Here is a 14,674-nt window from a genome sequence, read left to right as displayed (position 1 = left end):
AGTGCAGGCTGTCACCTCCAGTGCAAAGGTATACTTCCTACAGATGCATGAGGGTGAGGGATGAACTCATCCACCCCACAAATGCGCATGTTTTCCATGAACTCAAAAAAATTGGGCCAAGTTCTTTGTGAGATGGATTCATTCCACACAGGTCAGGCCAAGCTGTGTGGTTGAGGTGCACACTGTAGTTAATCCCATCTGTTTCAACAGGGCCACACACCGCCCCCACCACCATCCAAACGTGGCTGCGAACACTGCAGGTCATGTCCAGCAGCACTCAGGAGGCACCAGACCCTGATATTAGTCCTGCCTGCATGGAAGGATTTAGTAACCCCTTCCAAGGGGCTGTGGAAAACACCATCCCACCTGTACCACCATCTGGGTGAACCATGTCAATGGACACCTCAAAGGCCTTCAAGGGTGATGGGACAAGCCCTATCAGCCACCAACCCCAGCCAAGCTTCATTGGTCCCAGCTTCAGGCATCCAGCTGAGGTGCCCAGGTGAAAGGCAGGTGACATATTTATACTGAACACGGGGACCCCTGTGCCTGCAGTGAAGAAATTTTAAATGGCTACATTTAGATGGCATAAATCCAGAAAGTGATGTCACCATGAGTCTCTCGTATCATCCCTCTGGAGCTGCCTCACTCACATCAGCAGCTAGTCAGTGTCAGGATCAAGCAGAGACCATTTGTCAGCCCTCACTGTTCACTGTTCAGCCACTAGCCATTTGGTTTCACAGAATCATAGAATGCATGGGTTGGAAGGGACATTTAGGGGCCACATAGTTCAGCCTGGGACATCTTCAACCAGGTCAGGTTGCTCAGAGTCCCATCCAGCCTAACCTTGAATGTTTTCAGGGCTGGGGCACCTACTACCTCTCTGGACAACCTGTACCGGGGTTTTACTCATTGTAATTTACCTTCATTTAAAAGGAAATTTCTTCCTTTTATTTGGTCTGATGTTCTTCTCCCATATATCCTCCCCTGCTCACCAGCATGGTCCTGCCCACCTGCTGCAGCTCCTGGCATTGGTCCCTAACCATCTTCTACCAGCAGGTACTGGGGATTTGGAAAAGTCACACAGTGACATCTGCTCCATATGTCCATTCTTCACCATGTTAAATTAGATTAAAACATCAACTTATAAATAAAGATGATACTGCAGAAGAATTTGAAGCCTCTGCTTCAGTTTTGCAGGCAACTTTGCTGCTGGCTTAGTAGAAAATGGCTTCTACCTCCCAGGAATACTGTCACAGTTTCAGTATTTTTGGAAAAGAGACAGTGTTTTTTCAGCCTTACAAATGGAAGAAAATCACGCATATGCTAAGATGGGCCATGGCTGAAGGATATGCCTTTGAGACAGAAAGAGCCACCTTCACATGCCAAAGCTGCTGCTAGGCAGGAGTGGGTGCTGAATGTCAACATCCAAACCGCTAATCCAGACCCTGGGCTGCTCTTGGATGTTTCCTGTCCTCGTTCCAACCTGGACTTGAAAACTATTTTCCACTAAAAATGGTAAATTGCCATGAAAAGAACCCTGTATGATAAATCACCCCATTCTGACAGAATATAATTCCTTGGAGATCTTCCAACCAGCTGTAACACTAACACCACTGGAAAGTCTTTAGGCGTTTCTGCTTGGCTGGAAACACCAGTTGTGTGGAAATCAATAGCAGATGTTACCCAGTGTGAGATCCACCAAAGTAAGTCCAAGAGCCCAGGAGTCTGTGCAGCAAAGAGAAATCACCCCATGCCAAACCCACAGTATTGCAACCTCACTAATACACACACACCCTGGACACTCCTCACACTCCTTGCTCCCAGACAATCCCTCCTGGCCAAACGAGTTACACTGGTATTTATTATCCAATAACTTTTCCATTTTCTGGCACTGGCTACGCTGGAGAGATAACCTGTGAGCAAGCGTGGCTCAATTCCCTGCTGAACAGGAGCAGCTCCCTGACCAGAGGGAGGGACAGAGCTGCTGATGGAGTTCCACGCAAGGTGAGCAGCTTCGAAACGTGCAATGGTAGCAGAGGTGTGAACCAGAGGGCCTGAGACTGAGGGGCTGTCCTGCAGGGCTACTGAGTCCCTCTGCCATTACGGGTGCTCAGCCCCAAGGTGGATGCAGCAGAGAAAAGGGTCACCTCAAGGTGCAGAGACCCCTGTGCCAAAGCTCAGGGTGTTCTGGGACACCTTCCACTAGACCACATTGATCAAAGCCCCATCCAAGCTGCCAACTTGACCTTGACCATTTCCAGTGATGGGGCATCCACAGCTTCTCCAGGCAGCCTGTACCAGTGCTCAGCAGTTCCTGCAGACTTGAGACAGATGCACACTCAGCTGCAGGGGTTCATCTGCCCAAAGAGAGATACCTGCAAAACGGAGGTGCCAACATCTGGTTGATTCATCACAGGACCTCCACACCTTCAGTGGAATATAATTACCCCTGTTAGGGAAGGTAAGGAAGTTGTGACAAAGCCAGTCCAGGGACCAGCACTGCACAAGAGGGAGTTTCTCCCTGTGAGCTGTGAAGAACTGTGCTGCTGTGCTGTGATTTCTGTGTGAAAACTGCCTATCACGCTGCACTCCAGGCGCATCTCACTGCATCTCACAAGAACAAAACAATCCCCTCTCCTGGCACACACACAGTCATATTCACTGCCTACAACACCTCAGGTTTTACCTACTTATTCTGCACCTTAATTAATTGAGTCTTAGAGTGCTTTGATAGAGGAAAGGTGGTTAAAAAGCACAAAAGAGCCATCAATATTAGACATCAAGCTGTTACAAGGAAAAACTGTGCTGCTGCTGTTTTCTTGATTAGTCAGGACACGCTAGGTTGTTATCTCATTTGCAACTGTGACAGAAAATGATACCAGCCCCTCTTAGGAAAAGTCATTTTATTTTGTTGAAGCCATACGTTTCCAAGGATAGAGTAAAGCTCAGGAGCCATAAATCATGCTTAGATAAGAAGAATCTCAAACAGTGTTTTTTTGCAGGATGTCACTTGTTCTGTGATAATTGCTCGATGTTCAAGGCAGATTTCCCACTGCCTGCTCAGACACGCAGCACAGAAGGGAAATGCCCCATGCCAGTTACTGTTCTTAGCATTTGAAATCTGAGCATGTTAAGACAATTTTAATAATGATGTTGCACCTCTGCCCAAATCCTCTAGAGCTGCAGAACACTGGATTTCAAGGACTGTCCACTTGCTGTCAGAAGTCATGGCTGGAGCAGAGACACGCTGGCCTGAGCTATGTGAGGTAGCAAAGGTGGTGGCAAACTGACAATGCAGACCTCCTGAGGTGCCTCGGCTTTGCTGCTTATCAGCACACGAGCTCCCATGTCACTGTGCCTGCAGAGCTGCACTGGAGATGCTGGTGGACCTGGGATGCAGGGCCTGCTGGGTTCAGGTGTAGGGAAGCTGCTCTGGGTGCAGAGCCCCAGGAGGTGCATGGCTGGCTGCTGTGCAGTGCCATGCAGCTAAGATGGGGCAGAGATAAGGTCACACAGAAGGTGCAAGACAGCTGTGGGGGGCAGCTACCCCTTCTCCCCAGTGCTTGGGCTGCAATTGAGAGCTGCCGCCATCACACGTGTCTTCAGAGGCTGCTGAGGATCCTGTCACCCCACCCTAGCATCCCCTGGGGCTTGAGCTGGCTTCTTTCCTGCCTTGACAGCTGCCATGGAGCCCTTGAGGAGTACCAAGATTAAGACAGGGTTTCATGAGGGAGTGGGAAATCAGCTCCACACAGCAGACCAGGCATGTTTGAGTGGGCAGACATGCAAAGTTCAGTTTGGAGAGCATCCCTTGGCTGCTCTCTGCCTGTTAGGAGCAGCGACCTTGCACCCAACATTCCTACAGCAAAATGCCACTGACTTTACCCAACTACAACCCATACTGGCACACAAAAGCTGCCTTGCCTTTCCTTTTGAACAAAGCCAGTTCTGCTTGCAGACAGCCTCTCTTTCTCCATAAAACAGCAGTGGCCCATGAAGGGCAAGGCAAGGAGTCATCCTCTCTTTCCACTCATGCCATTGATTCCCCACTACATCACCATTGTTGGCATCCCCAGCTTTGCCATTTGCATCACTGCTGAACAGGGTGCCGCCTGGCCAGGGTGTGCTGGGCTGGGATGTGCACACACATCTGGTTGAATTGAACACAGCCCCTGAGCTAAAGAAACAACTCTGTCCCATCATGAACCGGGCAAATCTCCTTTTCCCTCTGGATCCACCCATGCCAGCTCAGCCTTGCTGCAGGCTGCACGACGCAGAGAGGCAAAGCTGCCATGTTAGTAACTGAGTTCTCTTCAACCCAGGACAGGCCACCACCAACATAGCACTACTGGGATGGCAGCACCAGCTTGCTCACTCCTGGGATTATTATGGGATGCTACAGTATATCAGGGGTCCACACCAAACTGGTGCTGGAGGGAGAGACACAGACGGGTGTGAAAGGAAGGAACTATGTATGTAGGACTCCCAAACACCTCGTGGAGTCCCGCCAAGGTAAATGCTGCTGAGAAAGGAAGCCTCCCTCCTGCAGGCAACTGCACCAAGAGATCCAAAGCCCCTTGCTGAGCCAAGCCCCAGGGAAGGGCAGCACTCCTGTGCCCTTCTCCAGCAATGGCAGATGTCTCTGTGACACTCAACTGGCTGCAAACACTTGCTGGACCCCTGCAAAGCCCTGACATGTGTCCCAGCTCCAATTTCACAAATTTTGGGGGACATGACTCATGCTGGCAGAGGGAAGAAGGGGTGAAGAGTGAGCAGAGAGGATGTGCAGTGCAGAAGAGGAATTGATTCTGCCTCTGGCATTAAGGTGTCTCTTACCCAGCAAAACAAGCCCAGCAGCCCAGGATCCCTCCTGCCCCTCCTCCCACCTGATAGTCTATATTCCCCTGTGTGCTTCAGGAGCAGTCAGCTCCCAAGGGAGACAAGGCAGCTGGCAACAGATTTGAATCCAAAAGTGTGGCTCCCAGATCTGCTGGGCATTGGAGCAGACACGAGAGCTTCAGGGCTAAGATATTTGTGGGTTTAGACCTTCAGAGAATACCACATCCTGAAGATTCAGGGCTCAGACTTCAGTGGTCACCAGACAGCAAGGAAGGGTTGGGGGAAGACGACCTTGGTATGGCTAAGGAAAAATGCTTTCCCACCATGCAAAAAAAAATGGGCAGTGGGTCTTTCCTTGAACAAGATCCATGCAATTTCAAGTGTCTGGAAAGGCCCGTAGACTATGAGATATACCCAGCTGCATCCCCTCCACCAGTGGGACACCAGGGAAATGAGCAATGCAGTCAATAGCAGGACCTCGCCCCCATTCCACTCTGCTCCCTGCTGTTTCTCACCCCCAAGTCCTTGCACTCTTGCCTCCCTCTCCTTTCATCAAGTCCTGGTAACCCTCTGTAACTCATGTCCTCCCCTAACCACCACCACCTGCTCCTTGGAAGGGCTGGGCCTCTGCAGAGCTCACTGCCACTGCATAAGTCTCAGTGTCGTCATAGCCAGAAAGAAATTACCTCATACCACATTTGGTGTGCATTTCCCAGAGAAAGCATCTTGACACCTGCAAATCACAGAAACTTTGTGGCCTGCACCGATAAAACCCAAACATTTTACAACAGACAGAACTCTAGTTACAGTGGTGGTGGCCCCGAGCGACATGGCCTTGGCCCTCCTTGTTATTCCCCAGTCAGTTCATTATTATTAATGTCACTACAATAAATACCAGAATGAAATTGACAGCATTTGGCCACGTATCTTAAAGCATTGCCCCACTCCTCCTTTATTCCATGTATTTGCAGCCTCGGTTTCTGTTCCTATCAGTCGGCAGAAGAGCCTTTAGGGACAAACCGTTTGACGATGTGCCAAGCCAGGTAATAAAAGCCATGCAGAACCGCGGCTGTGGCGTCGATGACCAGCGAGAAGGTGCCCACGATCCCAGTGGCCATGTCTTTAAGGACAGAGGGAATGGCACAGATGGAGCGGTAAGGGAAAGCAGCAAGGTGAAGGACGAACCCCATGGGGATCCTGAGGATCCTGTAGGTTAAGGACATCACATCTTGAACAATTTGCAGGAAGCCCAGGAAGATGTTGACGATGACCCTCCCAACATCATAGGGGATGCTGATGAGCACCATGCTGATGGCTTTAAGGTAGGACACCATCCCATTCCACAGGCTGCAGACTCCACCCAGAATTGTGCCAACAACTCGCTTTACAACAAGCCACAGAAAATAAAACACAAATTTCACCAGTTCCACAAAGATGTAGATGAGGAGTTCCAGAAGTTTGATGAAAGGGGTAGCAATGATGCCAGCCACTCTTCTCACCCAGCCACTTTCTTTGGTCTCCTGGTTGTTATTTGTTCCTACTTGCTCTCCAGAGCGGATCTGACTGACAGCTTGCAATACTGCTTCTCTTTTTTTCTGGCTTTGTTTGTCTTTCCCACAGTTGCCCTTGAACAAGTGAACTCCTGGTAGAAGCTGCTTCTCCAGCTCTCTCACCGTGAGGTCTGCCAAGCTGTTTTCATCACTGGTTTTTTTCACTAATCCCAGGGACCATCCCTCTGGAGCATCACAGCAGGCTGCCAGCCAGAGGCTCTCTGGCACTGACACCTTGCCTTTCACTTGGACACTGGAAGGAATTGCACCTGCAAGGAGATATAGATGATCCATCTTGGAACAGTGAGGGATCAGAGCTTGCTCCACTACCTTCCCAATGTCTCTGTGCCAGCTTTTGCTCAGAGCCGGGCTCAGAGGGACAGCATTCGTGAGTGTGTAAGTGGCCACCTGGAAGTCCTCCTCATTAAGCAAACTGGGATTGAGAAGGCCTCTCTCGTAGCCAGAGCCCACGTAGTCTGAGGTCAGGGCTTGATTTGCACCAAGGTTGGCCACAGTGCCACCAGCATCAGCTTCATGCACCATTTCATGCAAGTCATTTTCTGGATCATCTATCTGAAAGAGTAGAGAGAAGCATTAATGCATGCGATTCACCTTCCTAGAAAACAATGTGTAAAATGAGCTCTGACATATACTTTTCATTAGCACTACTAGAACATGCCATTCCTTGGATTATATCCTGCATCCTCTCATTACTTTCCTTGAAGTGCTTAAGAGGAGTGTCTTCTCTGCTTAGTTTCTCTGCCAAACACATGGCAGAGAGAGAGACTGGTTTAGGCTCCAAAGGATATTTGCAGCTCTCCAGTCTGGTACACAGCATAGCACAGACTTCAAAGTCTCACCAGGCACCATATACCAAGCCTCTGACTTGTAATTTGTCCTAGAAGAGATTTTTAAGACCAATAGATGGCTAGATTTAGGGTCATGCTTTCACCTCCTACTGTGGTGGTACCTGCAGTTCATTTAAGAATTTAACCATGGTTTAACTTAAGCCCCTCTGAACTATCAAATCCAAGTCATGGGGAAAGAAAGAAAAAACAAACAAACGAGCAAGCCATAGTGTAGAAGATGTCTAGAGAAGGCATTTACCTCTCACTGCTTATTGTGTGAGAAGGAAGAATGAAGCCAGACATCACGTCAGATGACCTGAACTACCCCATCTTGAACAGGAGACACAGCACTAAGCTCCTAGGGCTGTTGCAGGGCTGGTCATTAGTAACCTGATCCTCATGTCATTAACAGTCTGAACCTCATCCCTAATGATCACCTGGCATAACATGGGTGAGGGTGCCATCACCCAAGGTCCTTGATGGAATCTGTGCTACCTGCTCGTGTCTGCGGTTCCCATGCGGTGGAGCCAGAGGTAGCAATTACTGCAGCGGGAATTTGTCCTGGAGCCATGCACGAGGGAAGGGGGCAGGCGGGGGAGGTAAAGAGCAGTGGGAGGAGAAGCACTAAATGTCAGGGTGTGTTCAGGTCTTTCTCAGGTGACCACAGCTCTGTCTGATCCATAGTCATTCCCATTGACACTGCCTGCAGCCGCTCCAGAGGGCTGTGCCAAATTGTCATTTTGTTCCTCAAATTAGAGGGTGAAGATGTTGCTAGAAGTTCAGGGGTGGCAGATGATCTCTGGCAGTCACTGCCTTCTGTAGTCTCTGTTTCAGAGGGTGTGGCCCTCAGGTCCCCACACTGTGCTGGCCCAATTAAACCTTCTGCCTTTGCCCCTGGCCCATAAATTGTTTACTGCACTATATAATATGCACTTAGGAGACATCTATGACAGACAGTTCATAGTCTACCTTGAATCATTGCCAGGTCATCCATCCTTGTCTCCTGACCACCCTGCAGGGCACTTGGACAGATACCCAACTATGTCCTTGCAACCTTACACAGAGTTTGCATCCTCTTAGTGGCACATCACCTACTCACAGTTCTGCACAAGCCAGTGCTGAGAGTCAGGGTGAAAAGGCCAGTGTCAGCAATTGTCCATCACCCTCACCTGGGAGCTGAGCTCTGGCTGGCCCCCTGCATCAGCCAAACCCCTGCAGTCAAGGCGCAGGGCTCTCTCTGCACCAAGCTTGGTCACAGTGCCAAGCCTGGCCATTGCAGAGGGCTGCATTACTCCACCTCCTGCTAAGGAGGTTTCTTGCTCTTTTTTTTTTTTGAAGCATCTGGCGCTTATTGCTTCAGGACTGGGAGGATCATACTGAGTCCCATGTGCTGATGCACAAGTCACAGCTTTTTCTAAATACACTGCTTAAAATTACTTACTCCTCACTTTTACTGCCTTATTCTGCTTCTCTTGCTCAGTCACCCCCAAAAACAGGGGCTGGCTGATGAGGCCAGACATTTTGCACTGCACAAAATCACTGTCTCTTCCTGCCCCCACTTCCCTGGCCATTCTCCCCTTCTGATGAGATGATGTTGTGACATGGGATAAGGGATGCACCCAGTGTGTTTAATAGCAAGGAAGAGGTGAGGGGGATTGGTCAGAGATGTGAGACTGTGCCCAGGAACTGTCCTCAGTGCTATGACCCTCTGGAGTTTTACACCCTCTCAGAGACACTCATCCCATCTCACTCCCACGGTGAGTGCTGCCATACTACAAGGACACACAGACCTAAGATGGATCAGCTCTGCCTCCTGCCAGAAATTGCCAGCCTACACGAAGCAGAACAAACTTAGTTTCTCTCTCCCTATGAGCTGCTGCATGCAAACCTTGAGGATCCTATCAAGAAAATATGTCCCTGGTTACCTGTCCAGTTGCAGGCTTTTGCACTTAACATTAAGATTGTTTGGGTGCAATTAAAAAAGAATATGATAAAAATGCAACTGTGTGCTACTCATGTGTCAAGCTCTGACATCACCTAATTATGCTTATAATAACTCCTATTATGGTTTGTCATAACTAATGTGTACCTGAGGTTTTCATGCCTCCTCCAGCTCAATCCCAAAGGCAGGCCATCTCAGCACTGCATCTAATCTGCACTGCAAGATACCTTCCCTCCCTGCTTCAAAAAACTTCAAAAAACTTTGTGCCACCCCAAAACATACCTGTGTTCAGTTCATGGAGTCAGCCATGAAGCCACCTGTCCAAATAACCTGGAAGAGCTCAAGGCAAAATCCAAGCAGACAGGTAAACTCCATATCATAGAATGGAGGTTTAAAAATAACTTATGTGCCTGCAGCCTGTTTGGATGTTAGGACATAACAATATTGATGTGTGTCACTAAGTGGAGGGTGCAGCTTGACAGAAGGGGCAGAGGCAGAGGGGGATTAGAAGTATGGCAACACACAGTCATTAGGGCAGGCAGCTTCCATTGAGTTTGGTCATTTAACAAGGCAGGACACTGCCGCCCCTCCACCTTCCCCACCCTGGTATGTAGGATGCCTGAACTTCAGCTTCCCTCTCCCACTTCTCTTCCTCAGGCACCCTTACGCCTTTCATTGAAGTGGAAATGTTTGATTCAACCTTATTTGGGATTCATACCTCAGGGAAGAAGCACACTGCATCTTACACTGAGGTTTCTGCAGTAGAACATTCACGAGTGGCTCTAGAAATGCCTGTTCTCTTGACTCTCTACCAAGAGACATTGCAAGAGCAGCTCAGAGGTAGCTGCACTGTAGCTGGGCAAGAATCCCACCTTGGTTGTGTGCCTGGTGGTAGCCATTAACCAAATGAAAGCACAAGGTAATCCATCCAGCCCCTCATAAACTAGGACAGAAAAAGCAACTCCAGAGTTTTCTGTCTCTCTCTAAGCTACAGAAAGAATCAGAGATTTTCAGACAACCAAAATGGAATGAGGTAAAAGACACCTGAGTGACTTGCTCACAACCCCTAGGAAATCTGTGGCAGAGCAGGTTTTCAGACGTGCGCCTGGGGGAGTCCCATCAGCGCCCTGCTCATCAGCCTACCCTTCCTGCTCTCTCATTTTTCACTAATTGCAGAATTAATTCATTGTTTCCAGCTGCCAATCTGCAGTGGGTGGCACTGACATTCCTCACACTTCTCACCCAATTACTGCCTCTGTGCCACATTTGGCATTTGCTTCTCTGGCAGACATTCCTGAGGAGGGAGTGAGATGGTGCCCTCACCACTTACATCATTATCCCCAAAAAAAAAAGGATATGACAACTTTGAGGCCTTCACTGGAGTGCTGAGAGTGTTTTTTAGTGATTTCTTTCCATTTGCTGTGCGTCTGCATCTCCATGTGCAAGCACATGTCACTGTGCAGCTGAGCCAGCTCATACCCAGCTATGGCGGTCTTGGCAAGGAAATTACCCAGAAAATCGGTGATATGAGCTCACTGGGCTGTGCTGAGAGCAGGTGTTGCTAAGGGCTCCCTTCAGCAGCCATCTGACCTCGCCTCGGTAGAACACACACAATGCATGTGAAAGCTCTTCCCCACTCTCTCCTCCAAGTGGCAGTGTCTGAGAGGGCTGCATGCACTTATTTCTTGAGTTATAAGAATTTTTCATATTCTTGATTTCTTCCCATTACATATTCTTCTGCAGATTTTTTTTTTCCCCCTAGTACTTTTATGTCTCAGTCAGAGGTTCCTCCAGGGAAATGCAGAGTTGCTAACTCCTGCCTCTGAGACATCTGCATTTCACTTCTGGACGAAGGAGACCCATTAGTGTCAACTAAGAACTACTGTCAACCTGTGAGGCTGCTCTGGAGAAGCCAGATCAAATAAAGGCAGCACCTGCCCAATTGTTTCTGAGGCTGCAGAAGGTTTTGGTGGCAGGACACACAAGGTTTGGGACTCTGGAATGCTGGCAGGAACCAAGACAAAATGAGGAGTCAAAAGGGATGGAGAAGGAAGGGCAGAGAAGCCAGCTCAAGGGAGGTCCAGGGGAACTGAAGTTACTGGGTGAGGGGGAGCTGGCCACTGCTCCATGGCAGGAACAGCTCCTGAGCCTACCTAGGTAGGTTGGGAGAGCTGGACCACAAGAAGCAGGAGGAGATATGGGGGCTAGAGGTGATGAAGGGTGTCACTGGCCAAGGCAAATGGGAAAGGATCTCATCTCTGCCACTTTACCTAGCTGCCTCCATGGCACTGACCAAAGATTCTGCCAGCCTAGGTCCCCTTTGCACTTTTAAAATTTGCCACCCTTCCACAACTCAATGATGACAGATTCTGCAAAAAGTTTCCTCTGTTTTAAAAGGGCAAGCTCCCACAACTTGCCTGTGAAGTGGAAGAAGCTCAGATCAAAAGGCCCTTAAAAACTCCTGCGACTCAAAACCCAGCCCAGAGAGCCAGAAGACAGTCCAGGCTAAGATAACCAGTAAATATCTCCTGTCTTCAATGCTTGTGGCCTTGTGGCCTTAGTATCTCATCACCACACATGAGAAAAATCAGCACAGCATTCTCCTGGCAGGGGGGTAAGCTGCCACTGGATTATGGCAACATCCAGTAGCTGAGGGCCACACTCCCAACACACTGCTCTGACACTGCAGCCATTCCTGCCCTAACAAAGCACCCTTGCACACTGATAATCCCTCCTGACCTCAACAGACTGGGTAGCCTGACGTTGCTACAATATTCGTCATTATCACTGCTGAAAAATCTAAAACATGGGGGGGGGGGGGGGGGGGGGGGAAGAAAAAGAAGAGCTAAAGTTTTTGAGCTAAAGTTTTCTTACAGCACCACTAGTTTTTAAAGGCTTTCCATTAAATTGAACAGCCTGTAGGCCTTGCTAAAACATGCCAAGTGACAGGGGCGACAAAAACCATTGAGGCTCTGGCAAAATTCATTTCATATTGCATACTTCTGACCTGACTGAAACCTGCATGAGCCACAACACAGCAACTCATTTTCCTACCTCAGTCTGCAGCGCTGGGACACGCTGAAAAGCTGCAGCATCAACTTGGTGAACCACAAATGGATGCTTTATCTCTGCTCAGTGAAGCTAAAGAACCCCTATCAACACTGTGATCATACTGGCAACAGAACAAACTTGAACTTGACACTGCGATGTTTAACCCACCAGCAGCGCTCCCTGCCCACGAGAGATGGCTGGGCAGGACAAACACATCACCGGTGTCAGAGAGGGTTTTCCTCTCCCCTGGCACTTTCACGCAGCAGCCTCTCAGTTTTCATTATCAGCTCCCTGGGATAAGAAACTATTTGTTTGCTCAGTTCCAAGCCCAAAAATAAGTTCTGCTCATGCTAAATTCATACCAACAGAAGTTCAACAAGCAGAGTTCCTGCCTCCTCTGCAATATTCTAGTCCCAGCTTCACCCCAGAGGAAATGTTCTCCAGGAAGAGTTGCTTTTCAGCAAAGGAAAAGCTGCCTTACCTGCGGTTCAACCAGCCAGTTCTCCTCCTCACTTTGAGCTGGCTTTGTAAACTTAAAAGCTGAATAAAGAGGGATTTTGTCCTTAGTACTGTAGAGGGTTGCAAAGCGTGGCTCTTTGTTGTACTGCTGACAGATTTTCACATGGAACGGCTCCGTAAATCCTTCGGGTGGGACTTGTCCAGAGAAGAACACGTTACACTCGGCAAAACCAGTTTCATCCTCTCTAACAACTCTGCCCTGAGAAAAGCCTGGGAAAACCGCGATGCAAAGCAAGAATACAATTGACGTCTTCATGGTCCACTCCCTGGAGCCGAGGGAAGCCCCGTCTGCCTCCGCTGGGTACGGCAAAGGACCTGCGCTCACAGTCCATGCAGCAGCGAAGCCAGTAAGCGTCTGGAATTCGGGTGTAGCGTGCGAGGGAAATGAAACCTGAAACCACAGCCGATCCCTTCGGGGAGCCGGCGCGTTCTGCAGGCGGCGCGTTGGGAAAGAGAACGCGCGCGAGGCTGCTCTGACACACGCCGCGGACGCCAACTGCCCGCAGGAGAGGAGGATGCCGAGGAACCTGAAATCATCGGGGCTCCCGGGGAAGGGGAGGAGGCACGCCTATGGCAGCGGCAGGGCTGGAGTCCAGCAGCACCGGCTGTCCAGGCTGAGGCTCAGCGCCGGCGGGGGTGTGGTGTGCTGCATTGCAGCAGTCCCCGGCAGGAATTTTGGCTGACACAGGCAGAAATGTTCCTGAGGCTGTCAGAGGGGATGCTGCAAAGTCAGATTCCACCACCCCAAAGAAGGTAGTAGCTGTCCTCTCCAGCTGTGAGCCTGGCGAAAGGAGAGGGAGAGAAAGAAGAGAGGTGGCAACATTGGAGCTGCTGGGAGCCCCCTTTGTCCCTTTTTGGGGCGTCTGTCGTCATTGTTGCTGCCAGCCACATGCTGCTTAGATGCTTGGGAAAGGCATTCAGCCCCCATCTCTCCTGGCGCTGTATGGGGAATTCAAAACCCTCCAGTATCACCTCGTCTTGGGAGACCCTCTGTCCGAAGAGATTAACAACAGGCAGAAGGATGAGAACCCTTGTATCACGCACCCCTAATCAGCATCCACCACAGAACATTTTGGCCAAACCTGTGAAACTGGCAAAAAAGGGAAATGAAGCTGATCCTCTGAGTTTACGTTCAGCAGAGTAACCATCCACCCAATGAACAGCTGCCTATGATACCTTGGCTACTGCTGGGTTAAAGCAGTATTCCTTCAGTGACTGGGAAAATAATGTTTTCAAAATAGCGGAGATGGGAAGGAGATTACAAAGCAGTACCTTGGAGTCAAGAAAAGGTAGTATTTTCCCACCCAAGAAGTGAGATGTGATCAGCTGTGTTGCCAACAATTTTAAAAAATCCTCGATGCCAATAGGGCACAAGACCCTTTTATAATACAATTTCCAAGCAAAAAGACCTCACAAGGGCTGCCATCCCACAAGTACTTTGCAGACAAGGTAGGATTACATCCATACTGAAAATGATGAAGTGGAATGGTGAGTGGTTAAAGGTGGTGTGCCTACCCAAGGTCAGAGAAGGAGTCTGTGAAAGGCTAAAAATAGACCACACTGTATGACTATCATTGCTCTACTCGGGGATGACTTCTGGAAGAAGCAAGACAAGGAAATACATCAACACTTCTTGGTGTGGTGATATCAGCTAGGGGAGACAGAGGCAGGCTGGACAGGCTGGAGAACAACAGGAAATGTAGTAAGTGGGCTTGGGTTTGGTCCAGGCAGATGACTGGTCATGCAGCCCTGCCAGAAAGAGTTAGTCATGTTCAGAAAAGGTGATGGAAAGGAAAGCACAGACATAAAATTTCATTTTCCTGGATGTAAAAAGGCTCCTGGAAAATCAAGAACTGAAGCTGAACCTTTGCTGTTAAGTGCTTTTCTGATCCCAGACTTGCAGTTACCTGAGCAGCAGAAGA

At 49.3% G+C, this 14,674-nt stretch overlaps 1 protein-coding gene across 1 annotated transcript; it reads right to left on the bottom strand.

Moving 5' to 3' along the window:
• Nucleotides 1-2,891: 2,891 nt before the first annotated feature.
• ENDOD1 (endonuclease domain containing 1) lies at nt 2,892-13,878 on the bottom strand. The gene is made up of 2 exons (XM_038153958.1): nt 12,715-13,878; nt 2,892-6,965 (listed from the first exon to the last, which is right to left on the bottom strand). Exons 1-2 carry the CDS (start codon nt 13,006-13,008, stop codon nt 5,832-5,834), a joined length of 1,428 nt encoding a protein of 475 aa, XP_038009886.1. The 5' UTR covers nt 13,009-13,878; the 3' UTR covers nt 2,892-5,831.
• Between the last annotated feature and the right edge of the window lie 796 nt (nt 13,879-14,674).

The sequence above is a fragment of the Motacilla alba genome, chromosome 1, assembly GCF_015832195.1.
Source record: "Motacilla alba alba isolate MOTALB_02 chromosome 1, Motacilla_alba_V1.0_pri, whole genome shotgun sequence".
Classification (NCBI taxonomy): Eukaryota; Metazoa; Chordata; class Aves; order Passeriformes; family Motacillidae; genus Motacilla; species Motacilla alba.
The sequence above is the reverse complement of the archived record's forward strand: the minus strand, read 5'-3'. Positions and strand labels throughout refer to the sequence as shown.

Coding starts and splice junctions, on each gene's coding strand:
- ENDOD1 (XM_038153958.1), bottom strand. CDS start 13,008: ATGAAGACGTCAATTGTATTCTTGCTTTGCATCGCGGTTTTCCCAGGC. Junction 6,966..12,714: donor ACTGGCTGGTTGAACCGCAG/GTAAGGCAGCTT, acceptor CTACTCTTTCAG/ATAGATGATCCAGAAAATGA.